General features: G+C 44.9%; 1 protein-coding gene across 1 annotated transcript in view; it reads left to right on the forward strand.

The window, feature by feature from the left end:
- Nucleotides 1–3,490: 3,490 nt before the first annotated feature.
- The window catches only part of pcp4b (Purkinje cell protein 4b), a 119,425-nt gene continuing 99,001 nt past the window's right edge, over nt 3,491–23,914 (forward strand). The window contains exon 1 of the mRNA XM_068040054.1: nt 3,491–3,622. Within this exon, the coding sequence (XP_067896155.1) occupies nt 3,614–3,622 (9 nt within the window). The 5' untranslated portion in view covers nt 3,491–3,613. The remainder of the gene's footprint in view (nt 3,623–23,914) is intronic.

A 23,914-nucleotide genomic window follows, 5' to 3' on the forward strand; every position in this document is an offset into this window, starting at 1 on the left:
GAAAGCCTGTTTATGCTTATTTCTTTGCCTTATAATTGGAAAGTGGTGAACAAGGATTCACCAAGGGGGAGCTCAAAACACAGTGTGTTTAAAAATTAAACTGTGTTACTATATTTGGGATAAGTTAAAAGCACAGTCAATGGAAGAGTTGAGAAAAATGGCTGAGCAGTGTGGGATCACTGTACGCGGCAAGGCTAGGAAGTCTGAACTCCTAAGGCTAGTGGCCAACCAGTTTTCCCTTGAATCTGAAGAAGCAGAAGCTGGGTCAGAAGCAGACCCAGACAGGGTACTGCTAGCAAAGATACATTTGAAACAAAAGAAACTTGAATTAGAAGACAGGGAATGAGAGAGAAAGAGAGAGACAGAAGAGGGAGAAAGAGAGAGCCTTCCAGAAGGGACATAAAGAAACAGAAAGACAGGAGAAGGAACGAGAGAGAGAGAGGAGAGAGAGAGAGAAAGAATATTCCAGAAAGAATCCGAAGAGAGAGAGATGAAGCAGCTTGAGGTAAGTACGGGGTGACAGAGTAACTCCAGCGAAAGCATGGCCAATATGGAGGAGCAGAATTCAGGGCTGGGTACAAAATTGCTAAAACTCGTTCAATTAATTCCAAAATTCAATGAGGAAGATGTGGAAGAATTTTTTGTGTCCTTTGAGAAACTGGCAAGGCAGCTAAAATGGCCAGCTGAGACCTGGTCACTTTTACTGCAAAGAAAGCTAACTGGAAAAGCCCATGAGGTTTATTTCTTGTTGCCAGATGAGAGTTCATCAAATTATGAACTGACCAAAAATGCTATCCTCGGGGCATGTGAATTAGTACCTGAAACCTTCTGAAAAATGTTTAGAGCCCTCAAAAAGCAAGCTAATCAAACTTATCTGGAGTTTGAAAGAAGTAAGCAGCTGGCTTTTGACCAGTGGCTGAGGGCTTTTAAAGTACAGCTCAGCTAGGAGACTCTCAGAGAAGTAATTCTGTTGGAGGAATTTAAAATCTGTCTCCCACTCTCAATAAAGACACTTGTAGGGGAGCAGCGGGTCCAGAGAGCCCGGCAAGCAGCCATTCTGGCCGATGAGTTTGCTTTAATTTATAAGTCGGTTTCCCAGGGGAGAACCTTTCCTAATCACCTGGAAGAGAAAAGAAAGCAGGAGACACAGGAAGCCTTCCTCCAGCCAAAAAGGAAGGTGCTGTGAGCAAGAATGAGACCTGGAGACCTGTGTGCTTCCATTTCAATAAAGCAGGGCATTTAAAAGCTGACTGCTAGAAACTAAAGGGAAAACCGGTAGGGTTAATCAGGGCACACCTGCTCAGTGAAGACGGGGACCTGATGCAAAGCAGAGCAGAACAAGCTATGGCTTTCACTGCAGTAAGAGTGCAACCCAGGAAGCTTACTACGGCCAGTGCTGGAAAAGTTAATAGGATTCCTGAAGGTTATCAGGGTTTTGTCTCTGTAGGGAAAGTAACCCCTTACCCCTCAAGTGGGGCAAGCAAGCCTATAGTGATTCTCAGGGACACAGGGGCCACTAGATTCCTTTTACTGGGAATAGGCCTGACCTTTCCCCCAGAGAGTGCAGTGAATACCAGAATGATGCTGAATGATATTGGAGGGCAGTGTACACTGGGTGCACCTGGAGTGCGACCTAGTTTCGGGATCGGTGACTGTAGGGATTGTCCCGAGTTTGCCTGTGGATGGGGTTGACCTGCTCCTAGGTAATGATCTGGCAGGGGTGAAGGTGGTAGCCCCCCCAGTAGTGAAAGAAAGACCGCAGGAGGTCAGAGAGACAGGGCAGTGGCAGGAGACGATCCCCTGCAGTTTCCATGAAGGTGTAATGAATCAGGCCATGATCAAACCAGCTCCCCAGAGGAGACTGCATTGGCACTGCAGGCAGATGACCATGAGGTCTGCCTGTCCAACACTTTCTTTGGAAAGTTAGGAGGCCCAGGGATTAAATGGATTTTTCCTAGCTGAGACTTAGCGAGGTGACCCAGTATTGCGAGAGTTAGCACAGGCTGCCCAGTCTGAAAGTGAAGCAGAGGGAGTCCCTGATTGCTACTATTTAAAGAATGAGGTACTGATGAGGAAATGGAATTCTCCTCACAGACCTGAGAGCAAGAAGTGGACAGTAGTTCACCAGTTAGTGGTGCCACAGAGGTACCAGGCAGAAATATTAAGAAGGGCCCGCAAGACTACAGTGGCTGTACATGCCGGTATGCAAAAGTCCAAAGCCCAGATAAGACAGCAGTTTGACTAGCCAAAATTCCACAAAGATGTGGCTCTGGCACCCCTTGAACCCAGACCTTTGCCTGGTTTCAGACTTGACAGAAGGAGACATCTCACGGACGGCTAATTTCTTCTGCTCGTGGCTCATGAGAAATTGGTTCCAGGTTATAGGATGTATGGTAGATAAATCCTGTCCAACTATTTTTTACACAGCGCTATTGGTTGCATATTGTACGTAAAGAGTCGGTGGCTATGACTGTAGACAATGTCACATCAATGAGAGGACAAGTGTGGTGAACCTGCAAAGTTTTCATCTCAAGGTATTCAAAAATGAAAAGTGATTTTTACCCCACCCAGAAATGGTTCTATTTTGCAGAGTTTTCTACCCATTTCCCCAGTGTATGTTGATTGCACTGGGTTGTGATTCCAAGGATGCCCCCAGTACCTTGACCAAGCGCCCATTGCCTACCTATGAGGGATGTATGTGAGTATTCGCAGACCATGCATAGATCGGCGCTGATCTGACCCTTGTCTAATGCCCACTAATGTGCTTTACAGCAAGAGACACCAGACAGAGATGAAGGATGAGAAGTCTGGGCCGATCAGTCCTCTCCTTAAGCTACAACAACACCTTGCATTTATATAGAACGTTTAACATAGTAAAATGCCCCAAGGCGCTTCGCAGGCGTGTTATCAAATGAAAAGTTGACTTCACTTCAGCAGTAACTTTTTGGATTGGACACTCTGGGGATATGATAATGCACTAGACACGTCTATTGTGAAACCCTGGCTAAAACCAGCTAATGCAACACACAAGGCAGGCAATTAGGACCTTCCTGATCCATAGCCCTCAGTAGGGTGGAGCATATAGCTGACTAAACCACCTTAAACTGCTCTTTTTCCTGTTTGATAACAAATATGATTGTATATGTGGAAACAGTGAGGGGACAGCTCACAGCGGGCAGCGTATGAGGATCAGAAATCCTCCATGTGTTGAAAAGCATCTTGTTCACTGTGCTTAAGAGGTCAGTGTGTAGCCTTCAGAAAATAAAGTCTTTCTATATATCGAGGCTTGCCTTCTTTTATCACAATGAGTGTGGGAGAGTGAGAAGCTTGAGTTAGTACCTTGAAGTGTTCTATTAATATTTGAAACACTGGGTGGCATGAGAGTGTGTCAGACTAGGGTTGTTTGAAGTTTAAAACGGCGATTTCCATTGGCTCCCCTGAAGGTGTGATGACATTAGGTTCTGCCTGAGTTTAAAAGGATCTGCTCACAGAGCTTGGCATCGCAGAGGGCTGGTTGCTGAGCTCCCGACACCAGCAGAGTGTGAACCTGAACTACCTTGAAGAGGGAAAGCGACAAATAAAAGCCCCACAGAGAGACATTTGAAGTCTAACCATGAGCGAGGTGAGGCTTATAAGTAAAATGTCTCGAGGTTTTTTTTGTACATGTAAAGCATACTTAATTGTTCTGCCTTCAACCCAGTACGATATACAAAGCCTCTTCCTGCAGGTCCCAAGTTCTGGCTGTGCGATTATGTTTAAACTCGCTGGTGTTTTCACTGATTTATTCTAAATGCAGTTTTTTTAAACAAAACTGTGAATAATTAAGTTCTTTTTGAAGGAAAAGCGGAACATTCTACATATACCCAGGAGATCAGCCACATCTTAAAGAAAAATAAAAAAAAGGTTATTGTTTTGTGTGCAGACCCCAATGGTCTTAGAAAACATGAATTGATTTCATCTTTTGTCAGATGCTCACAGACCTGTTGTGTATTTCCAGCACTTTCTGGTATAATATAAATTTTAAAAAGCGTTTTTTTTTTGCATAAATTCTGTGTGCTACGTGCATTCCTATCATGATTTTCATTTTACTAAAGCATTGCATGTTAATAATGATGTGCACTCATTCATAGCTTTGTTCTGCTCTGAGGCATTTAGTTCAAATAGGAAATTTAGGTGCATGCAGGCAGAAGTATACGATGAGATGAATTTAAAAAAGTGCAGTAGAACTGCTAGACAGCCCTTAAGTCTGGCGAAAAGCTAAAAGTGAGATACAATGGGAATCTGAGAGATAAAGAGAACCAAGCCAGTAAAGAGAGTGAGATGGACTGAAGAAAAAGGGAAAGATACAGTGAACGAAAGTCGGAGCTTACAAGAGAGTGCGATAAAGAGAAAACAAGACGAAAGAGTAAGAGTGACTGACAGCAAAAGAGACACAGGTAGAATATTTAGGAATACAGGAGACTGATAGTGAGAAGAAAATGTGAGAGAGAGAGAGGCTGATAGAATGAAGCAGAGGGAAAACAGAAAACACACAGCAATACAAACTAACTCAGTTCAAAACAAGGGAAAAGACAATATGGATCCAGTAAACAACATAAAGTCAAAGCAGCATGAGGACAGATATACAGACAGAAAAAAAACAGAGACAGCAAAAGGGTAAAAATAATCATAAATGGCAAAATGTGACTGAAAGACATAAGCACCATATATGTACAGTGCATAGAGAATTAAATGCACTTGTAAAATTCTCTACTAAAGACCCAGTGTGCTATGATATGTTGGCAATTGGCCAGAAATTTAGCTCCTTCCAATTAACTCCTAATTTTCACAATGCTCTTCATATAATGAATTCCCCTTATCCCATTCCATTTCTATTTGAAACAGTCTGCTGAACTTAAGATAAGAGCTCAAGCCTCTATAAGACGCAACCTTGTTTAAGAAAAGCTATTTGCTATTTGACTATATTTTCTGTAAAAATTGTGTAATTTTGAATTCTCATTGTTTGATTTACACTTTCCCTTGCTGATGTGTAGAGTTTGTTCACTCCGTGTAATGACAGGTTATGTTTAAAGATGAAACAATGGAGTTAATGCTTTGCTGGGCTATCTGTAATGAATAATAGATTGTTATAGCCTAGATTGTCAGAGGCTTCCCTTCTTTTATGCTATCTACCTGATTCAAGTCAATCTGTGTTAAACAAATGTTCATGAGGTGTGCTCAGTATTCTCACCTTTGTGTCCGCCATTATCCAGTTATGATGTAAGTCAGAGAACGGGGGATTCACTTTCATGAAGGCTAACACTTCAAAGCCCATCCTCGTTATTTATACAAAGGTTCTTAAATTGGCCTAAGATTTTTGTTTTGCCTTTCTGAGGAGATTGTCTGACTGAGGCGGTGCAGTGGGGGTTGGGGGGCGGGGGGTGGAACTGCAATGTGCGGTGGGGGGGTGGTGCTGGGGGTAAATTGGCAACAAAAACAACTGCATTTATATAGTGCCTTTCATCTAGTGGAAAAGGTCCCAAGGCATTTCACTGGAGCGCTATCTGACAAAAGTTAACACATAAGGAGATATTTGGGCAGGTAACCTAAGGCTTGGTCAAAGAAGTAAATTTTAAGGAGCAACTTAAAGAGGAGAGTGATTTAGAGAGGTGGAGAGGTGCAGAGAGGGAATTACAGAGCTTAGGGTCTAGGCAGATGAAGGCATGGCCACCAATGATTGGAGTGAAAGAAATCAGAGATGCATAAGAGGCCAAAGTTGGACAGTGGATGTAGTCTGCACCACAATTTACTGTTGTTTTCATACGCCTGTATGTTCACAGCTACAGCTTCAGTTTGGAGCTGAAATAATGGGAATGAATTTTTGCCTGGATTCTCCGACCATAACTCTGGGGGAAGACCTGTGGGAATCCCAGAAAAAAACCCTCGGAAATTCACTGCTATAGTTGCTGCGCTGGGCTCCCGCTCATTAGCCAGTGAATCCTGTATGGAAATGAATCCGTGGAATGTCAAATCAGGAAAGCAGCAGCCACGGCTGTGTTGCCGTGATCAAATCGTCAGCAACTCTCTGTGTCAAGACCTACACATAAAGTTTGGCGACTTGAGTGGGGAATCAAAGCCTCACATGATTCAGCACAATCAAGTGAGGAGAAGAGATGAGAGGAGAGGGGAAGAAAAGGTGAAGAGAGGAAGGGTGATGAGGGGAGAGGGAAAAGTGAAGATGAGAGGAAAGAGGAGAGGAGATGGAAAGGAAAAAGGGGCTACAGAAAAACTGGTGCATTCAAAATGCAGTCTGAACCACAGCAGCAATCAACCGCAAGTCCAACAGATGGTCACAGAGATTAAACATTTATAACCTGTAAATATTTCAGTTGTTGTGGGACACCACAGGATATCAGAGAAATCGTTACTTAATTATTGTTGAGAAGAAAAGAACAGAGAAGAAAGGCAGCTGGCAGGGAAAAGATGGATTCGGGCAATAAAGAGAGGAAGCTGGAAGGTTGAAAATCAATTGAGGGATTCAGGGGATGAAATAAATAACAAAAATGAAACTCTGAGCCCTGAGGCTGACCTCAAACTTGGGGATTTGGTACTCTAAATTGTAAAGACAAATTGGTTAACAGCTTTAATCTTGGGGCCTCTTCACTGGCTGAGAGGGTCAAAATGCCTCTCCCCCTCGCCCGCCCCTTATAAAGTTAATCCAGGGTTGGACACATGGTCTGTGTTGAGTTAGCTAATCTCAGGTAGATGAAATTCATACAAGGTGTCCACTCCTGCTGGAAAGTACAAATGCATCATATCAAGTGAAAAGATTCAACTCAGCTGTGACGCCTCCCACAGCCGAACTCTCTTTTGAAACATGGGGGTCGAAAAACTCGCGATGCCACCCTGCCACCACAACAAAGGCGATGCAGGTCATGGGCAACCACTCTATGCCGCCTGATCCCATCGTAATTCCTGATGCCAGGCAGCTGAGCCAATATTGGCAGACTGAATTTGCCCACTAGGTCACTGTGGGCAGGAATATGCAGCAGTGAGTAGTTGTCTGGGTGTATAACCAGTAGATCTGGCAGAAGGTGCCTGAAGTGAAGGTTAATTGACTCTTTTCTAAGAAGGAGCAGTCACTTTATGACTGTCTGATTTAGGAAATCTATGTTTACTTTCGTGGGTTCAACTCGGCCACTGTTAAGTAATGACTTTTGTAACATGTTGGGAATAGCGGAACACGAACTGGTGTGGATACTGGTGATGATACCCTGCCAGTCCCATGTCCATTCCTGATGTCTGGCTCTCCCAAATTCCACCCCCATTTGCAAGGATGACAGATGTTTCAGGCCCTGGTGTCTAGACTCAGAAGTGAAAATCATCACTTGGCTGAGGTACCAGAGAGTTGCCAGCTCCCAGGAACCTGAGAACCTCATTGGAATTCCTGGTATTGGGCAGCTAAGACACAGTAGACAGGAACCCGTGCCGATATTAGCATAAAGAGGTTACCCATGATGGGCGGGTATATGGGCAGCAGTAAAAAACTGGAGGAAATCGAATGTTTTGGTTGCAGTATTATTTCTGATTGTGATCCTGAAGGGGCCTAGCATAATGAGAAGGGATCTCCATCATTACCAGTTTATTTACTTTGAGAGAAAGAGGCAGTATGTTACCAGTATAAAATGCATCGCGGAAGTATGACACTTCTTGATATCAAACAGTCAAGTAGCACTCTGAGATCATTGCCGTGTTATTCACATACAATTTGGTTTGTTGATACTAAGCTCTGATAGCTCTTGCCATTCCAAAGGTCTTATTTAAAGATACAGCACTGAAACAGGCCCTTTGGCCCATCGAGTCTGTGCCGACCAACAACCACCCTAATACTAATCCTACACTAATCCCATATTCCTACCACATCCCCACCTGTCCCTATATTTCCTTACCACCTACCTATACTAGGGGCAATTTATAACGGCCAATTTACCTACCAACCTGCAAGTCTTTTGGATGTGGGAGGAAACCGGAGCACCTGGTGAAAACTCACGCAGACACAGGGAGAACTTGCAAACTCCGCACAGGCAGTACCCAGAACCGAACCCAGGTCCCTGGAGCTGTGAGGCTGCGGTGCTAACCACTGCACCGCCCATTACTGTGTCTGCCTTAGGGTTTGGTATATATTAATATGATGTGGGTCAAGGCAACAATATATCTCGGCTGCCAGGATGGTATTGATAAAACTTAATTAAGAGGGTGTGCACTTTTTAAAATGCATTAGTGACTCTCCTGTGCCTCCCCACAGAACATCAGTACAAAGCAAATTGGCCTCACAGTGCCATTAGTGATGCTGTAGGGAAGAGGACAGAGACCTCCAGCTTCTGGAGGTTTCCTGGTGGAAGAAGGGTGCAATTGCAGGTATGAGATGAGATGGCAGGTTCAGCTGCAGAACTGGGCGCTAAAATTCCCAGGATCCAGGAAGGCAGGATGAAAGGTTCCTGCCAGGATTCTGTCTGGCCTTTTAAACCTTCGGTGGCTGGGACTAGGGAGAAGATCTCCCACCCACATGTCAGGATGAGAAATGGGGAAGTTCTGTCCATTCTGCCCTCATAAAGTCTCAGTGGAAGTCAAGAGAGTGCTGAGCTGTTGTCAGTTCCCTTTAGGGACTTAAAAGATAATTGATCGCTGCCCACAAGGTTGGTGGAAGTGAAATCAACCAGTGACTTCAAAAGGAAATTGGATGGCCAATTGAAGGAAATAGATTTGCAGGGCTATGGGTGATTGATCAGGGGAGTGGGACTGACTGAATAGCTTCGTGGCATGCCAGCATGGACTCAATGGGCTGAATGGACTCCTTCTGTGCCATGAAGGCTCTAAGACTGGCTTGGTGGTAGCACTTTTACTTCTTAGTTGGAAGGTTATGGGTTTAAGTCTCAATCTGGAGACTCGAGCTTAGAATCCAGGCTAACAATCCAGTGAGTACTGAGGGTACCCTTTCTACCCTCTCAAGTGGATATAAAAGACCCTAGGGCACTATTAGGAAGAGAAGGGGAGTGTCCCCTGATGTCCTGGCCAATATTTATCCTTCAATCAACATCACTATTCAGATTATCTGGTTATTACCGCATTGCTGTTTGTGGGAGCTTGCTGTGTGCAAATGGGCTGTCATGTTTCCCAGCATTACAACAGTGACTACACCTCAAAAGCTGGCTGTAAAACACTTTGGGACACCCTGAGGACATGAAAGGTGCTATAGAAATGCAAGTTTTTAAAGATAGTATTTTTCTCTTCTCTATCAGTGGATAGTGCCACTTCAACACTCCAACTGGTGACTCAGGGTGGGTACAGCTGAATTGTGCAGGCATGGTGTTCCCATTGAGGATGTGCAGATGAGCCTGTCCCTCCAATTTGGGAAGAGTTTCATGTTTACAGACATAGATGGAAAGAGTTCCCTCCCCTCCGCACTTACATCATCGCAGTGCCAGGTGTTGGCTCCACCATCAGCAGCTGTGCCTTCAGCTGCCTAGGCCTTATGTTCTGGAATTCCCTCCCCAAACCTCTCCACCTCTACCTCTCTCTCCTCCTTTAAATTACTCCTTAAAACCTACCTCTTTGACCAAGCTTTTGGTCACCTAAATCACTTTATCTGATAATGCTCCTGAAGCATCTTGGGATGATTTCTATTATGTTAAAGGTGCTATATAAATGCAAGTTGTTGCTATATTGAATTAGAAGCAGTCTTGAGCTGTGATTCCCATGCAGACTGGGAACTGGACGAAACCTGACCACACTCCTTTCACAAAGGACTTCCACACCCATTCCTTGAAGGTAAGTGCAACAACAACACCTTGCATTTATATAGTTCCTTTCAAGCAATAAAACATCCCAAGGTGTTTTACAAGAGCTTTATCAAATTCGATACTGAGACACATAAGGAGATAGTAGGACAGACGACTAAATGCTTGGTCAAAAGAGATAGGTTTCATGTTGCACCTGAAAGGAGGAGGGAGAGGTAGAGAAGTGGATAGGTTTAGAGAAGGAACTCCAGAGTTTGGGACTTTGGCGGCGAGATCAGATAAGAAAACGTGAACAATTTTCAATGAAAGGTGATTGTCACAACCATAAAGGAACAGATTGAAGAGTCCAAGGTTTGATGCTGAGTTTGTGCTGAGTTAGCTGCTCTTCCTGCATGTCAACAATAAAGCCAGTAAATAAGCTATGGATCTGGAATAGAGTCTTGCGGGGGTGGGGGGGGGGGGGGGGGTGGCAGGGGATGTGGGTGGTGGGAGGGAAGTTAATTAAAGAGGAGGCTATTGTTATAACTGTAATAGCTCCCTGACGGACAAGCCTTGTGCCATTAACATTGAGACACAAATCAGGGATCTTTTATTTAACGGGCACGCACATTCAGACCAAACTGTTAAAAGGGAAAAATGCTCTCTTGTTTTATTGGCCACCAGTTTTAAATTGGAGATTGAATGGCAAGGCAAGGTTGATTTAAAGCACCCTAATGATTTGGATTTTTGTCAGTGTTTCAGCAGCTTTCTGTATTACTTCCTAAAATGCTTATTTGCTAAATCAGAGGTAATGGAAAGAAAAGGGAAATAACTTTGCCTGTCTCTTTTTACTCAAATAATCATTGATCTACAAAACTGTCAGAGTTGCATTGGTGTCAGATCAGTGCACTTAGGCATTTTTGCATAACTATTGTAGGAAATCACATAGGCCCCGACATATAGGTGGGCCACGCTTCAAGAACAACAACTCTCATTTATGTAGCACCTTTAACATAGGCAAATGTCCCAACTTCACATCAACGTACAGCATTAAGACAAAAATTGACACCAAGCTGAAGAAGGAGAAGGAGAGGTGACCAACCCTTGGTCAAAGAAGATTTAAAGAAGATCTTAAAGGCTGAGAGAGTGGCCAAGAGAGGTTAAGGGAGGATTCCAGAGATTATGGCCTAGACTATTAAAGGGATGGCTCCAATGGTGGTTCAAAGTTATTGGGAGATACACAAGAGTCCAGAATTAAATGAAGGTAGAGATTTTGGAAGATTGTACAACTACAAGTCTGTTGACTTTCATTGGTGGAACATAAGAAACACAAGAAATAGGAGCAGGAGTGGACCATTTGGTCCCTCAAGCCAGCTCTGCCATTAAATAAGATTATAGCTGATTTGATTGTGGCCTAACCTCCACTTTCCTGCCTGCCTCCCATAACCCTTGACTCCGTTGTAGATCAAAAATCTGTCTAACTCAGCCTTGTATATATTTAATGACCCAGCCTCCATTGCTCTCTTGGAAAGAGAATTCCAAAGATTAACAACCCTCTGAGAGAAGAAATTCCTCCTCATCTCCATCTTAAAAGGGAGAAAACCTCTTTTGAAACTGTGCCCTCTAGTTCTAGATTCCCCCACAAGTGGAAACATCTTCTCAGCATCTACCTTGTCAAGCCCCCTCAGAATCCTATATGTTTCAATAAGATCATCTCTCATTCTTCTAAACTCCAATGAATATAGGCCCAACCTGCTTAACCTTGCCTCATCAGACAACCCCTTCATCCCAGGAATCAGACTAGTGAACCTTCTCTGAACTGCTTTCAATGCAAGTATATCCTTTCTTAAGTAAAGAGACCAAAAACTATACACAGTACTCTAGGTTTGGTTTCACCAATGCCCTGTACAATTGTAGCACTGGAGGACAGAATAGGGAGGAATGAGGTCAGGGAGAGATTGTACACGAGGATGAGAATGTTAAATTTGAGATGTTGGTGAACCAGGAGTCAGTGTAGGTCAGCGGGCACATGAGTGCTGGGTACATGGGACATAGTGTGGGTTTAAATATGGGCAGCATAGTTTTGGATGAGCTAAAATTTATGGAGGGTGAAAGATGAAAGGCAGGCCAGAAGAGCATGGAATGTCAAGCCAAGAGGAAGGGGCGGTGTCAGGTGATTTTATTGATGTAGATGTAGGTGGTCTTAGTGAGGGAGAGAATATTGGGTTTAAATCTCAGCGGAAGATCCAACAGGACCCTCAGGTTGAAAATATTCTGGTTCAGCCTGAGACAGTGGTCAGGGGTAGGGATGGAATCAATGCTGTCACATAAGCCCAACAAGGGTGATAGTTCTCTGCATCATGGGACTAGTTGTGACAGCTTGTTGCGTCCAGTGTCACAGAGAACATTGAGAATGATGGTATGTTCCTGCTTTATACCACTTCTCAAATCTCACTTCACCCTCATCCTGCTATCTGGCCTGATGTGCATGCTGGTGTGACCATGGACCTCTTGCTTTCCACCCCATCCTCATTTCCCTTACCCCTATCCTCCACTTCGATATTCTGCTTTCAGATACTGAAGAATTCCCTCCTAGCCAGTCACTACAACCTCATGAGGAAGAGCGAAAGCAACACCGCAGCAATGAAGAAGTGGCACCGTCACTTGATCTGACACTTTCAGCCACCACCTCTTATACTGGCACTGTGCATGACTTAGAGGTTAAAATAGAGCAGAAATCAGTATGTGGTGAGTCACTGGGCATGACAGGGCTGCAGCCAGGTCAGGGAAAAAGGGTAACTCGTGTGCCAGCTCACCGGAGGGTAAGGTCACACACGAGTTCTGCTACATTGACTCAGATGAGGACTTCAATGGGGTGGCATAGAGGAGAAAATTGTTGAACATGCACACAGTGATGCTTTGTGCATTGGCAGGCCTACCAGACAGCCTCTTGTCACTGTCAAGGAGCATGGAGGAGACCATCTCCAATGTAGCAGAGGGCATCATGCAGAGCTTGGAGCCCATCATTTCCAGCATGGAGGTGGTGGCTAACTCCATGAGAACACTTATGGACCCAGCCGCAATGCAGCATCTTGTGGCTGATGTTTCTGCTTCCATTGCAGCATAGTGCAGTGGAAGCTCAGTCTGAGGTCATGAGATCTATACTTGTTGACGTCATGGCTGTGGATCTCAGTGTTCAAAGGGGTTTTCAAGCTTTCACGGCAGATTGGAAATCTGCCCTCCAATAGATTATTAGGATTGATGAGGCACTGCCTAGGGGGTGTGGCAGTGGCACCATATAGCATGAACCTGCTGTCCTATTTCCGAATGACAGCATTCATCCTCCCACCACTGCCACTCCGCTAGCACCCTTGCTGTTGTTACCTGTCAGCCAGCCAGCTGCTGCCCATACTGAGGCAGTGCAGTCTGAAGTTGTGCCCTCAAGGTCCAGAGCTGCTCCAGGGCATCCTTGAAAGCCATCTGGGGTTTCCCATAGAGGAATTCATCAACCTTCCACCAGCCATGCTGCAGCCAATGGGGTAGCACTACATAGGAGCACTAGGGCAGGGAAAGGCACCTGCAAGGCAGACTCTAAGGGTGAATAGCTCCTTTTTTGTTTGTATAATTGGATGTGTTGTTAGACAAAGATGTTACAGAAAGAATTTTTGTTGGTATCTTTTATTGTATGGGGATGCTGTGCTGGGGCATTCCAGATGGATGAGAAAGTGGGGAATAGTGGAGCCATGTGGTGAAGGGTTGATCTCCTAAGGGATTCAGAGTCTGAGTAGGCACTCCCAGATAGCCCATGTGGAACAAAGGGATCCCAGAAGCCTACTCCCTTACTCCTCCTCTTCTTCCTCTTCCTTCTTGTTACATTGTTGGGTTTGTGTTACTAGCATTGTAGGGCATATTAGAGAAAGACTTAGCCTCCGGTAAAGTTTAACTAACAACTCTTTATTATTTACAGTTACTATATACACTCTCCGCAAGCCACCTAAGCAGGCATCCTTTGTGCTGCTACACCTTTTTCTTCTCAAGCCTATCTCATGTGACTGTTACATCATCACTCGTATAGTGGGAGGGGTCTCTCTCAGTGTCTTCAGTATACTACATCTCCCCCAAGTCTTTATCCAACATTTTTCTAAACATATATACATTTATAACTTCTCTACTAATCTCTCCCCCCCCCAAGTCTATGAATTTACAGATTCAGTCTCATTGGAGATTTGACAACTCTCCCTGATCTAGGGGCGGCACAGTGGCGCAGTGGTTAGCACCGCAGCCTCACAGCTCCAGGGACCCGGGTTCGATTCCGGGTACTGCCTGTGTGGAGTTTGCAAGTTCTCCCTGTGTCTGCGTGGGTTTTCTCCGGGTGCTCCGGTTTCCTCCCACAAGCCAAAAGACTTGCAGGTTGATAGGTTAATTGGCCATGATAAATTGTCACTAGTATAGGTAGGTGGTAGGGAAATATAGGGACAGGTGGGGATGTTTGGTTGGAATATGGGATTAGTGTAGGATTAGTATAAATGGGTGGTTGATGTTCGGCACAGACTCGGTGGGCCGAAGGGCCTGTTTCAGTGCTGTATCTCTAATCTAATCTAATCTAATCTAATTTGTCTGGGACGATCAGTAGTCTTCACAGGAAGTCTGGGTTGCTGACTTGATTCTTTGTTTCTGCATGTTGTAGTATTTCATCTGCTTTGGGTTTGTTCATCTTCATCTGGATCTTGCAAATGGATTACTGGCTGTTGCTTTTGTGGAGTGGAAATGATATTCCTCCGATTCCTTTGTTTGTATAACATACGATCACTGATAATCCTCATGTTTATGGATTACTGTACCTTCTTGTTCTAGGTCACACATCCAAACCTTTTGACCATTGTTTAATTTGGGTAAGCTTCTCACTTAAAATTCCAAGTTTGTTTCCTTCTGTAGGAGTTTTCTGTTTCTCGAACTTTCTCATAGTCTTGAGCCTTCAATCCAGGCTGGAAGCTGTGTCCTAACTTCCTTCCCATTAGTCATTCTGCTGGTGATAATAAGGAATTGTTCACCTTTGTTCGCTTGACTTCAGCTACCTTTTTAATCAGCTGCAGTTGTAAGCATGCATTCCTGCTCAGTAAAGAAAATTCTTGATTGGGCAGGACATATAAGGTCTCTACCAGCTGTCTTCCTTTATGCTGAAGAGTCGCTTGGAGTTTTGCCTTTTACTCGCAGTTGTTTCCGCCTGGACCAGGCAACTGTATATCTGTTGGTTGCAGGTAATGTCTCTTCATCCAAGGCTCTGGGTCAGACCATACTATGATGCTACCCCTTACGTCAAGCTTAAAATTCATGAGATGTCCATTCACGTAGGTGTCTGCTGTCCAGAAATCTTGATCTTGAAATTTTAGTGGGGAGGTGGTGGCGTAGTGGTAATGTCACTGGACTAGTACTCCAGATGCCTAGACTAATGCTCTGGGGACATGGGTTCGAATCACACTAGGCAAATGGTGGAATTTGAATTCAATCAATAAATCTGGAATGAAAAGCTAGTCTAATGATGACCATGAAACCATTGTCAATTGTTGTAAAAACCCTTTTGGTTCACTGATGAGGGAAATCTGATCTACATGTGACTCCAGACCACAGCAATGTGGTTGACTCTTAAATGCCCTCTTACATGCCTAGCAAGCTACTCAGTAGTATTAAACTGCTATAAAGTGTAAGAAAAGGAATGAAACTGGACGGACCACCCGGCATTGACTTAGGCACTGGGAATGACAATAGCAAACCCAGGCCTGTCGATCCTGCAAAGTCCTCCTCACAAACATCTGGGGACATGTGCCAAAATTGGGAGAGCTGACCCACAGACTAGTCAATCAACAGCCTGACAGTCATACTCACGAAATCGTGCCTTACACGCAACATCCCTGATAATACCATCCCTGCGTATGTCCCGTCCCACCGGCAGGACAGACCCACCAGAGGTGGCGGCACAGTGGTATACAGTCAGGAGGGAGCTGCTCTGGGAATCCTCAACATTGACTCTGGACCCCATGAAGTCTCATGGCATCAGGTCAAACATGGGCAAAAAAACCTCCTGCTGCTTACCACCTACTGCGCACCCTCGGCTGATGAATCAGTGCTTTTCCATATTGAACACCAACTGGACGAAGCACTAAGGGTAGCAAGGGCACAGAGTATATTCTGGGTGAGGGACTTCAATGTCCATCACCGAGAGTGGCTTTGTAGCACCACTACTGGTTGAGTTCTAAAGGACATAGCTACTAGACTGGGTCTGCGGGAACCAACAAGAGAGAAAAACTTACTTGACCTTGTCCTCACCAATCTACCTGTTGCAGATGCATCTGTCCATGACAATATTGGGAGGTGTGACCACCACGCAGCCCTTGTGGAGACGAAGTCCTGCCTTCACATTGAAGGTGTTGTGTGGCACTACCACTGTGCTAAATGGGATAGATTTCAAATAGATCTAACAACTTAAAACTGGGCATCCATGAGGCGCTGTGGGCCATCAGCAGCAGCAAAATTGTATTCAACCACAATCTGTAACCTCATGGCCTGACGTAACCCCCACTCTACCATTACGATAAAGCTGGGGAACCAACCCTGGTTCAATGAAGAGTGCAGGTTCATTGCTGGTTGGAGTCATACCTAGCACAAAGGAAGATGGTTGTGGTTGTTGGAGGTCAATCATCTCAGCTCCAGGACATCACTGCAGGAGTTCCTCAGGGTAGTGTCCTAGGCCCACCCATCTCAAACAAGAGAGAATCTAACCATCTCGCCTTGATGTTCAATGGCATTATGATCGCTGAATCCCCCACTATCAACATCCTGGGGTTACCATTGACCAGAAACTGAACTGGACCAGCCACATAAATACCATGGCTTCAAGAGCAGGGCACAGGCTGGGAATTCTGTGGTGAGTAACTCACCTCCTGACTCCCCAAAGCCTGTCCACCATCTACAAGGCACAAGTCAGGAGTGTAATGGAATACTCTCCACTTGCCTGGATGGGTGCAGCTCCAACAACACTCAGGAAGTTTGACACCATCCAGGGCAGAACAGCCTGCTTGATTGGCAACCCATGCACAAACATTCAACATTCACTCCCTTCACCACCTACGCACAGTGTTAGCAGTGTGTACCATCTACAAGATGCCCTGCAGCAACTCACCAAGGCTCCTTCGACAGCGCCTTCCAAACCTGCGACCTCTACGACCTAGAAGGACAAGGGCAGCAGATCACCATCACCTGCAAGTTCCCTCCAAGCCACACACCATCCTGACTTGGAACTATATCGCCGTTCCTTCACTGTCGCTGGGTCAAGATCCTAGAACTCCATTCCTAACAGGACTGTGGGTGTACCTACACCCCAAGGTCTGCTGCGGTTCAAGAAGGCAGCTCACCACCACCTTCTTAAGGGCAATTACGGATGGAAAATAAATGCTGGCCTAGCCAGTGATGCCCACATCCCATGAATGAATAAAAAAAAGGATTGCTGATTTCTCCCAAGAACTCTCTTGGTTCTTTCATTGTGGGTATTGCTGTACTTGATTCACTGCTGTTTGTGTGAAGGTCTTCTGCTTTGTATCTTTAAGTGATTTTGCTATGGCACATCTTCCCATTGTGTCCAGTTTTTCGACACTTAAAATACTCAGCTTTACTTGCTGGGCACTTCTCTCATCTTGGCTCCACAACATTGGCAAGGTTTTCCTATTTCATACACCTTCTCACCTGTATGTTTTTTTTTGTTCCTCAAAGTGTTTTCCTTCGTTTGGCTTAACCAGTTGGATGGGCATTGGACTCCTTCTTATCCATGGCTTGTCTTCAGCCCGTAAGATGTCCCTATTCCTTTTGCAAACTTCCACCTGTCTTACCATTTGAATGGCCTTTTTCAGTATAAGGTCTTGCTTGGATTGCAACAGGTCTGACAAGGATTCATCCACTATGCCAACGACTATCCCATCTTTGATCAGTTCTGCCTTTAATTCGCTGTTTTCACAACCTTGTCAATCTATACAGGTTATTAATATAGGGGTCTACAGATTCGCCAATCATCTGCGCCTGCTTATAAAATTTGGCTCGTTCCAAGATTTTATTGGTATGGAGATTAAAATATTTATCAAAGATTTGGAGTACCTCTTTAAATTTATTGGTAGCTTCATTGATCCCTTGTCGGACAATTACGTTGTTAGTAATTGCTCCTACTGAATACAGGAGGGTAGTCACTTATTCCACTTCAGATTTTCTATGGAGTTACGAAGTGATTCTAAATCTAAGGAACCTTTTTCTCCATAATACCCAGTTTTGTATCTGATTGGGTCCCTCCTGACTTTGGAAACTCCAGCATTCCCAATTTTGGATCCGTATTGCTTTATACAACAGCCTTTTGTTTTTAGAGTGTTCACCTTTAGAAACTTATTTCTTTCAGGCTAGATTGCTTTATTGAAGGTGTCACTGCTGTTTTCAATTGTTTCCCTCTGTTTACTAGGCTTTTTTTGAGTTTTACCCTTTGCTTGAGAAATTCACTTTGTTTTTTTAGGCTTGGTTGCCTTAATGGAGTGTCCCAGTTGTTTTCAAGAGTTCCCTGCTGTTTTAATAGGCTTCTTTAGGGTTTTCCCTTTTTTGAGAACTTCAATTTTTTTTCTGGCTTGGTTGCCTTAATGGATTGTCACTTCATGGGTTTCCTGCACTTTTCAGCAGTTTGCTCTTCGCCCTCACATTCAGCCCAAGTGAAGGATTGGGGCTTTCCCCATTTTTTTTAACTCTTTGAGCATGATGCCTTAAGAAAATTTTTCAAAGGGATTTTAACTTACCCAATTGCTGAATTCTATCTGCAGGCGACCACGCTTCTATTCTGTGGTGCAGCCTGTATTTTAGCGGTTTGACTCACTACAGCTGGGGAGCTCCACACAGCCTCTTCTGTAGGTAGGTAGTTTTCTTACTGTTCCAGGCCAGTATTTCTCTTTAAATTACTCTGTTGTTCCACTGGTGTTTATTAAGGTAAGGAGATCTTCAAATTCTCCTGGTCGCTTTCGCCGTTGCCACCATGTTGCGTTGTAGGGCTTATATTAGTAGAGTTGTAGGGTGTTCTAGAGACAGTCTTAGACTCTGGTAATGGTTAACTAACAACTGTATTATTTACAGTTATTATATACGCTCCCAAAAAGCCACCTAAGCTAGCATCCTTTGTGCTGTTATACCGTCTTCTTCAGTCTATCTCAAGTGACTGTTACATCATTGCTCGTACAGTAAGAGGGGTCTCTCTCACTGTCGTTAGTATCAACCCTTTACATCCTTATACTACACTTCTCCTCCCGAGGTAGCCTCCAGATACCTGATGGCAATGGCTGCGCCCTCTTGATAGCAGTGTGCAGAGAACACAGCAGATCATCACAAACATTGATACACACTCTGGAGAGTACTTTGGCCCCCCACTTGAGTGGTCCAGGCATCGGAACTGCGACTTAAACATGCCAATATTCTGCTTCACAATGGTTCTGGCGGCTGCATGACTTTCATTGTACTCCCATTATCCTCAAGTGGTCGGATGGCGAATGGAGTGGGGGCCTCATTAGCCATGTGTAGAGGAGCTATCCTTGGTCTCTGAGAAGACACCCTCTGGTTCTTTTTGGTAGCTCAAAGATGGAGGGACCAACAGATTGCCTCAGGCTGAAGGCATTGTGGCTGTTGCCAGGATAGCAGGAATTCACTGACATGATGGTATGTGTATGGTCACAGACCAACTGCATATTAATGGAGAGGGAGCCCTTGTGAACCCTATACCTCTCCCTATTGACATGGGGGGCCCATAGAGTATATTGTGTGCTGTTGATGACTCCCTGCACCATTGGGAATCCCACTACCTTGGCAAAGCCACGTGCCCACTCCTCCTGCTCTCTGCTAATAGAGAGTACCACCTATTTGCCTCTCTGCACATACAGGGCCTCCATCACCTCCTGGATGGACCAAGTACTGGGAGATGTTTGCTATGTTGTCTGCTCCCACCTGGTATGAGCCTGAGTCATAGAATTTGAGGCTCGTAGTAGCCTTGATGGCCACTGGCAGGGCTGACCTCGCCCTGGCGTGAGGATGCAGGTCCTGTTGAAGGAGGTGGCACGGTCTGTAACCATCTTTTTGTTGAATCTGAAGTGCCTCAGTCATTGCTCTTGGCTGAGGTGGAGGTAGGAGAAGGGCTCCCTGATGGGTAGGGCCTTCTGTGGACAGCTCTTCTTCTCATCCCTCTGTGCAGAGCTTCTCCTCTCTTCAGCCTCTGTTCCAATTTCCTGTCAGGTTGCAGACCCAGAGGTACTGCGACTACAGCTCCCATGCATCTAAAAGACATGGGGCTGGATTTTATGGGTCCCCCTGAGATTGATTCGGAGATAGGGGGACCAATAGAATTGTGACAGGAGGCGGCATGCGGAGGGCACAGCGCCACCCCATCGTCGAGCAATTTTTGCCGGGGGCGGGACAGACTGATGACAGCCTTCCCGCTCAGAGACCAATTGAGGCCACTTAAGTGCCACTTTCTGCCACCGCTGGGATTTAACCAGTGGTGGGAGGTGCCTCTGCTATGCTCCCTGCAGGCTTGGGGTTGGTTCCCTCTTCCCTGGGCAATCTGTGCCCCATGGAGGACCCTGCCAGCAAAACTTCCACCTCCCTGGACCCCTCTCCCTTGCACTTCACGCCCACTCTCCAACTCTTGCCTCGCTAGAGCCTTCTGGACTGGCCCTAGCGACACTGTCGCACTTACCTGAGGTCCAAAGTTCTGGCGCTTGGCCTGGGTCTGAGACGTCTGCAGTACTGGAGGTGGCCACCACTCCCGGTAGCAGTGCCGATATTGCTGAGCTGCCGGCCCTGTGATTGGCCAGCAGCTCTTGGAGGTGGGATCCCCACTTTTAAAGGGATGGGGATCCCGGTGTGGGACACTTAGGTTCGGAACAAAGGAGGATCTAATTGGACGGTGTGCGGTGGTGCTCGTAAAGGCTGAGGTAGGGTTCATAGAAACATAGAAAATAGGAGCAGGAGTAGGCCATTCGGCCCTTCGAGCCTGTTCTGCCATTCATTATGATCATGGCTGATCATTCAATTCAGTAGCCTGTTCCGGCTTTTGTCCCATACCCTATGATCCCTTTAGACCCAAGAGCTATATCTAACTCCTTCTTGAAAACATTCAATGTTTTGGCCTCAACTGCTTTCTGTGGTAGCGAATTCCACAGATTTACCACTCTCTGGGTGAAGAAATTTCTCCTCATCTCAGTCCTGAAATATTTACCCCGTATCCTTAGACTATGACCCCTGGTTCTGGACTCCCCTACCATTGGGAACATCCTTCCTGCATCTACCCTGTCAAGTCCTGCTAGAATTTTATGTTTCTATGAGATCCCCCCTCACTCTTCTGAACTCCAGCGAATATAATCCTAATCGACTCAATCTCTCCTCATACGTCAGTCCCGCCATCCCAGGAATCAGTCTGGTAAACCTTTGCTGCACTCCCTCTATAGCAAGAACATCCTTCCTCAGATAAGGAGACCAAAACTGCACACAATATTCCAGGTGAGGCCTCACCAAGGCCCTGTATAATTGCAGCAAGACATCCCTACTTCTGTACTCGAATCCTCTAGCTATGAAGGCCAACATATCATTTGCCTTTTTTGATCGCCTGTTGCACCTGCATGCTTACCTTCAGCGACTGGTGTCCAAGAACACCCAGGTCTCGCTGCATATTCCCCTCTCTTAGTTTATAGCCATTCAGATAATAATCTGCCTTCCTGCTTTTGCTACCAAAGTGGTTCATCCTGCCTCTTTGGCCTGGTGCCAGGAGCCCCGTCGGCTCCACAAAATCCAGCCCCTGATGTGGACAGATGACCAAATCCTTTGCCGTTCCTATATGTACGCACCAACTGACCACAATACTTCCAAAAACAACAGCACTTCCACAAACTTTGCAACAGCAGAAGTAAGTCAAAAACACTTCATCTGCACGTTAGGCTGACCCTATTAATACTGCTAGTGGGAGGTCTCTTGTGAAGCTGAAGATATGTTTAACTGTGAGTGATTAGCACATGTGTACACTGGAGCTACACAGTCCACTTATTCAGAACGTCCGTCAAATCAGTCAAAACTAATGCATGCATGGCATGCTCGCAGTGGTGCCTGTCACAGCACTGGGTGCCGGGTGGGCCATACCAGAAGCACCTTGTGTGCCATTAGTGGCGTTACCAAGCCCAATTTTTCAGCCTATGTGTTTCCCCTCAGGGCAGGAGCAACATTTACCTATATGCCATGTGCAACTGCAAAAAGTGTTTCATATGTATACATGGTTATTAGATTTTTGTTTTAGATTCACACGTCTGCCCAGTTGCACTCTGTTATGATCACTTTACGCCTAATATGGCTCAAATGGAATCCAGCATCAATACAAGACCTCGGAAATGAATGCATGTTGCGAGTCTGTTGTTCTTATGGTTGACTTATATTAGGGTTAATTCAATGGTGAATAACAAAGGATTTATAAGATAGTAAATAACTTTACATACATCCACACATAGCAGTTCACTGCATGCTTAAAAACTCCATCCTGCAGACTGACTGCAGTCTGGATCATTGCTACAGTACTTAGGAGTGATTAAAACAATGGCATTGCTTTGGCTCCTGATTCCAGCTGCAAATTCCATGCATTCTGCACTAATCCCAATAAATTCAAACTGAACAACCAGCTGAAAAGCTTATGATATCACTACATCTCCCTGTAGAAGTATCAAACTACAAACAATTTATTGATCATTTATCTCCCTTGCTGTTTGTGGGACCTTGCTGTGTACAAATTCGCTGCTGCACGTGCCTACAAAACAATACATTTCGAACATACTTCATTGGTCTTGAAGCACTTTGGGACATGCTGTGAAACAACAGTAAAAGTACGACTCCTTTCTTTCCAACAGGTGTTGTAATTGTGGTGACTGGCAGGTAAAACCTCACTCCTGAAGTCTGTAGGTTTATGATTCTTTTACTTGAGATTTATGAGAAATTACACATGACACACGAGCTCCGTCTATAAGGTTTTATTGGATCTGGAAGACAGATTCAAAACTGCCACTACCGCACAATCTAAAATTAGTTATAAAAACATTACAATGTGAGCAGTACACCAATAATGTTACAAGAGATAACCATGCATTCAACCACCAACAGGTAATCAGTCCTTGTTGATTGTAGGTCCTCCTTTGCGAGCAAGATGACTGGCCAAGCCGCCTCCTTCTGACTGCAGTAATAAGGTTTCTTTAACAACTACTTTGTATGTCTTTTTTTCAATGGCAAATAGGATGTTACACTGACAGGAACTCACTGTCCAGTAAAAGTCTTTCATAATATAAATTATCCAATGGAATGGTGAGTTCTCTGTTTGAACCATAGAGTTAAAGCCTGCCCTGACATTGTCCATCCTCCACGAGTTCCAGAGCTTTCACACATGCCTTCTGTTTTTGATCAACCAGGCTTTTACATTGAACATGTGCAAGACAGAAATCGATAGATTTCTGGAGACAATGACTCAAGGGATATCATAGAAAAGTAGCGTTGAGGTACATGATCAGCCATGATCTAAGTGAATGGCAGAGAGTCTCAATGAGCTGAATGGCCAACTCCTGCTCCTATGTTCCGATTATCTTTACCTGGTCTCATCCTAAGTTGTTTTCTACAGCTATCTTGAAACATCTCAACCCCGATTTGTAAACTAACTTTCAGAGCTTATTACCAGTCAGTTATGCTCAGAGCTGTTCATAATGGTTGTCCAGTCCGAAATGTTCCCTGATCTTATCAGCCTATTAAAACCATACTAAGGTTCTACACACTTATCAACTTTGCAATCCAGAAAGCATAATGTTTTAACACAGCTTCAAAATATGGTTCTCTGTTGTGTTTAGCTCTCTTTTATGACAGTGGGCCTCGAAAGTGTCATTTCTTGTCACAGTCCAGTGGTTCTTGTTTATCCGTGATAAAGCAGCCTGCAACTTTTAGCAGGTTACTTTACTTCAAAAAGTCTCTTTTGGTCTTGCAAAGCATTGTGGTAAATTTGGTCAAGTTTCTGTACAACTGGCTACAGCAAACAGCACTTCACATCTCATCGAAACTATCAATGCACCCGCGTTGGA

This window comes from Heterodontus francisci, chromosome 10 (genome assembly GCF_036365525.1).
Source record: "Heterodontus francisci isolate sHetFra1 chromosome 10, sHetFra1.hap1, whole genome shotgun sequence".
Lineage (NCBI taxonomy): Eukaryota > Metazoa > Chordata > Chondrichthyes > Heterodontiformes > Heterodontidae > Heterodontus > Heterodontus francisci.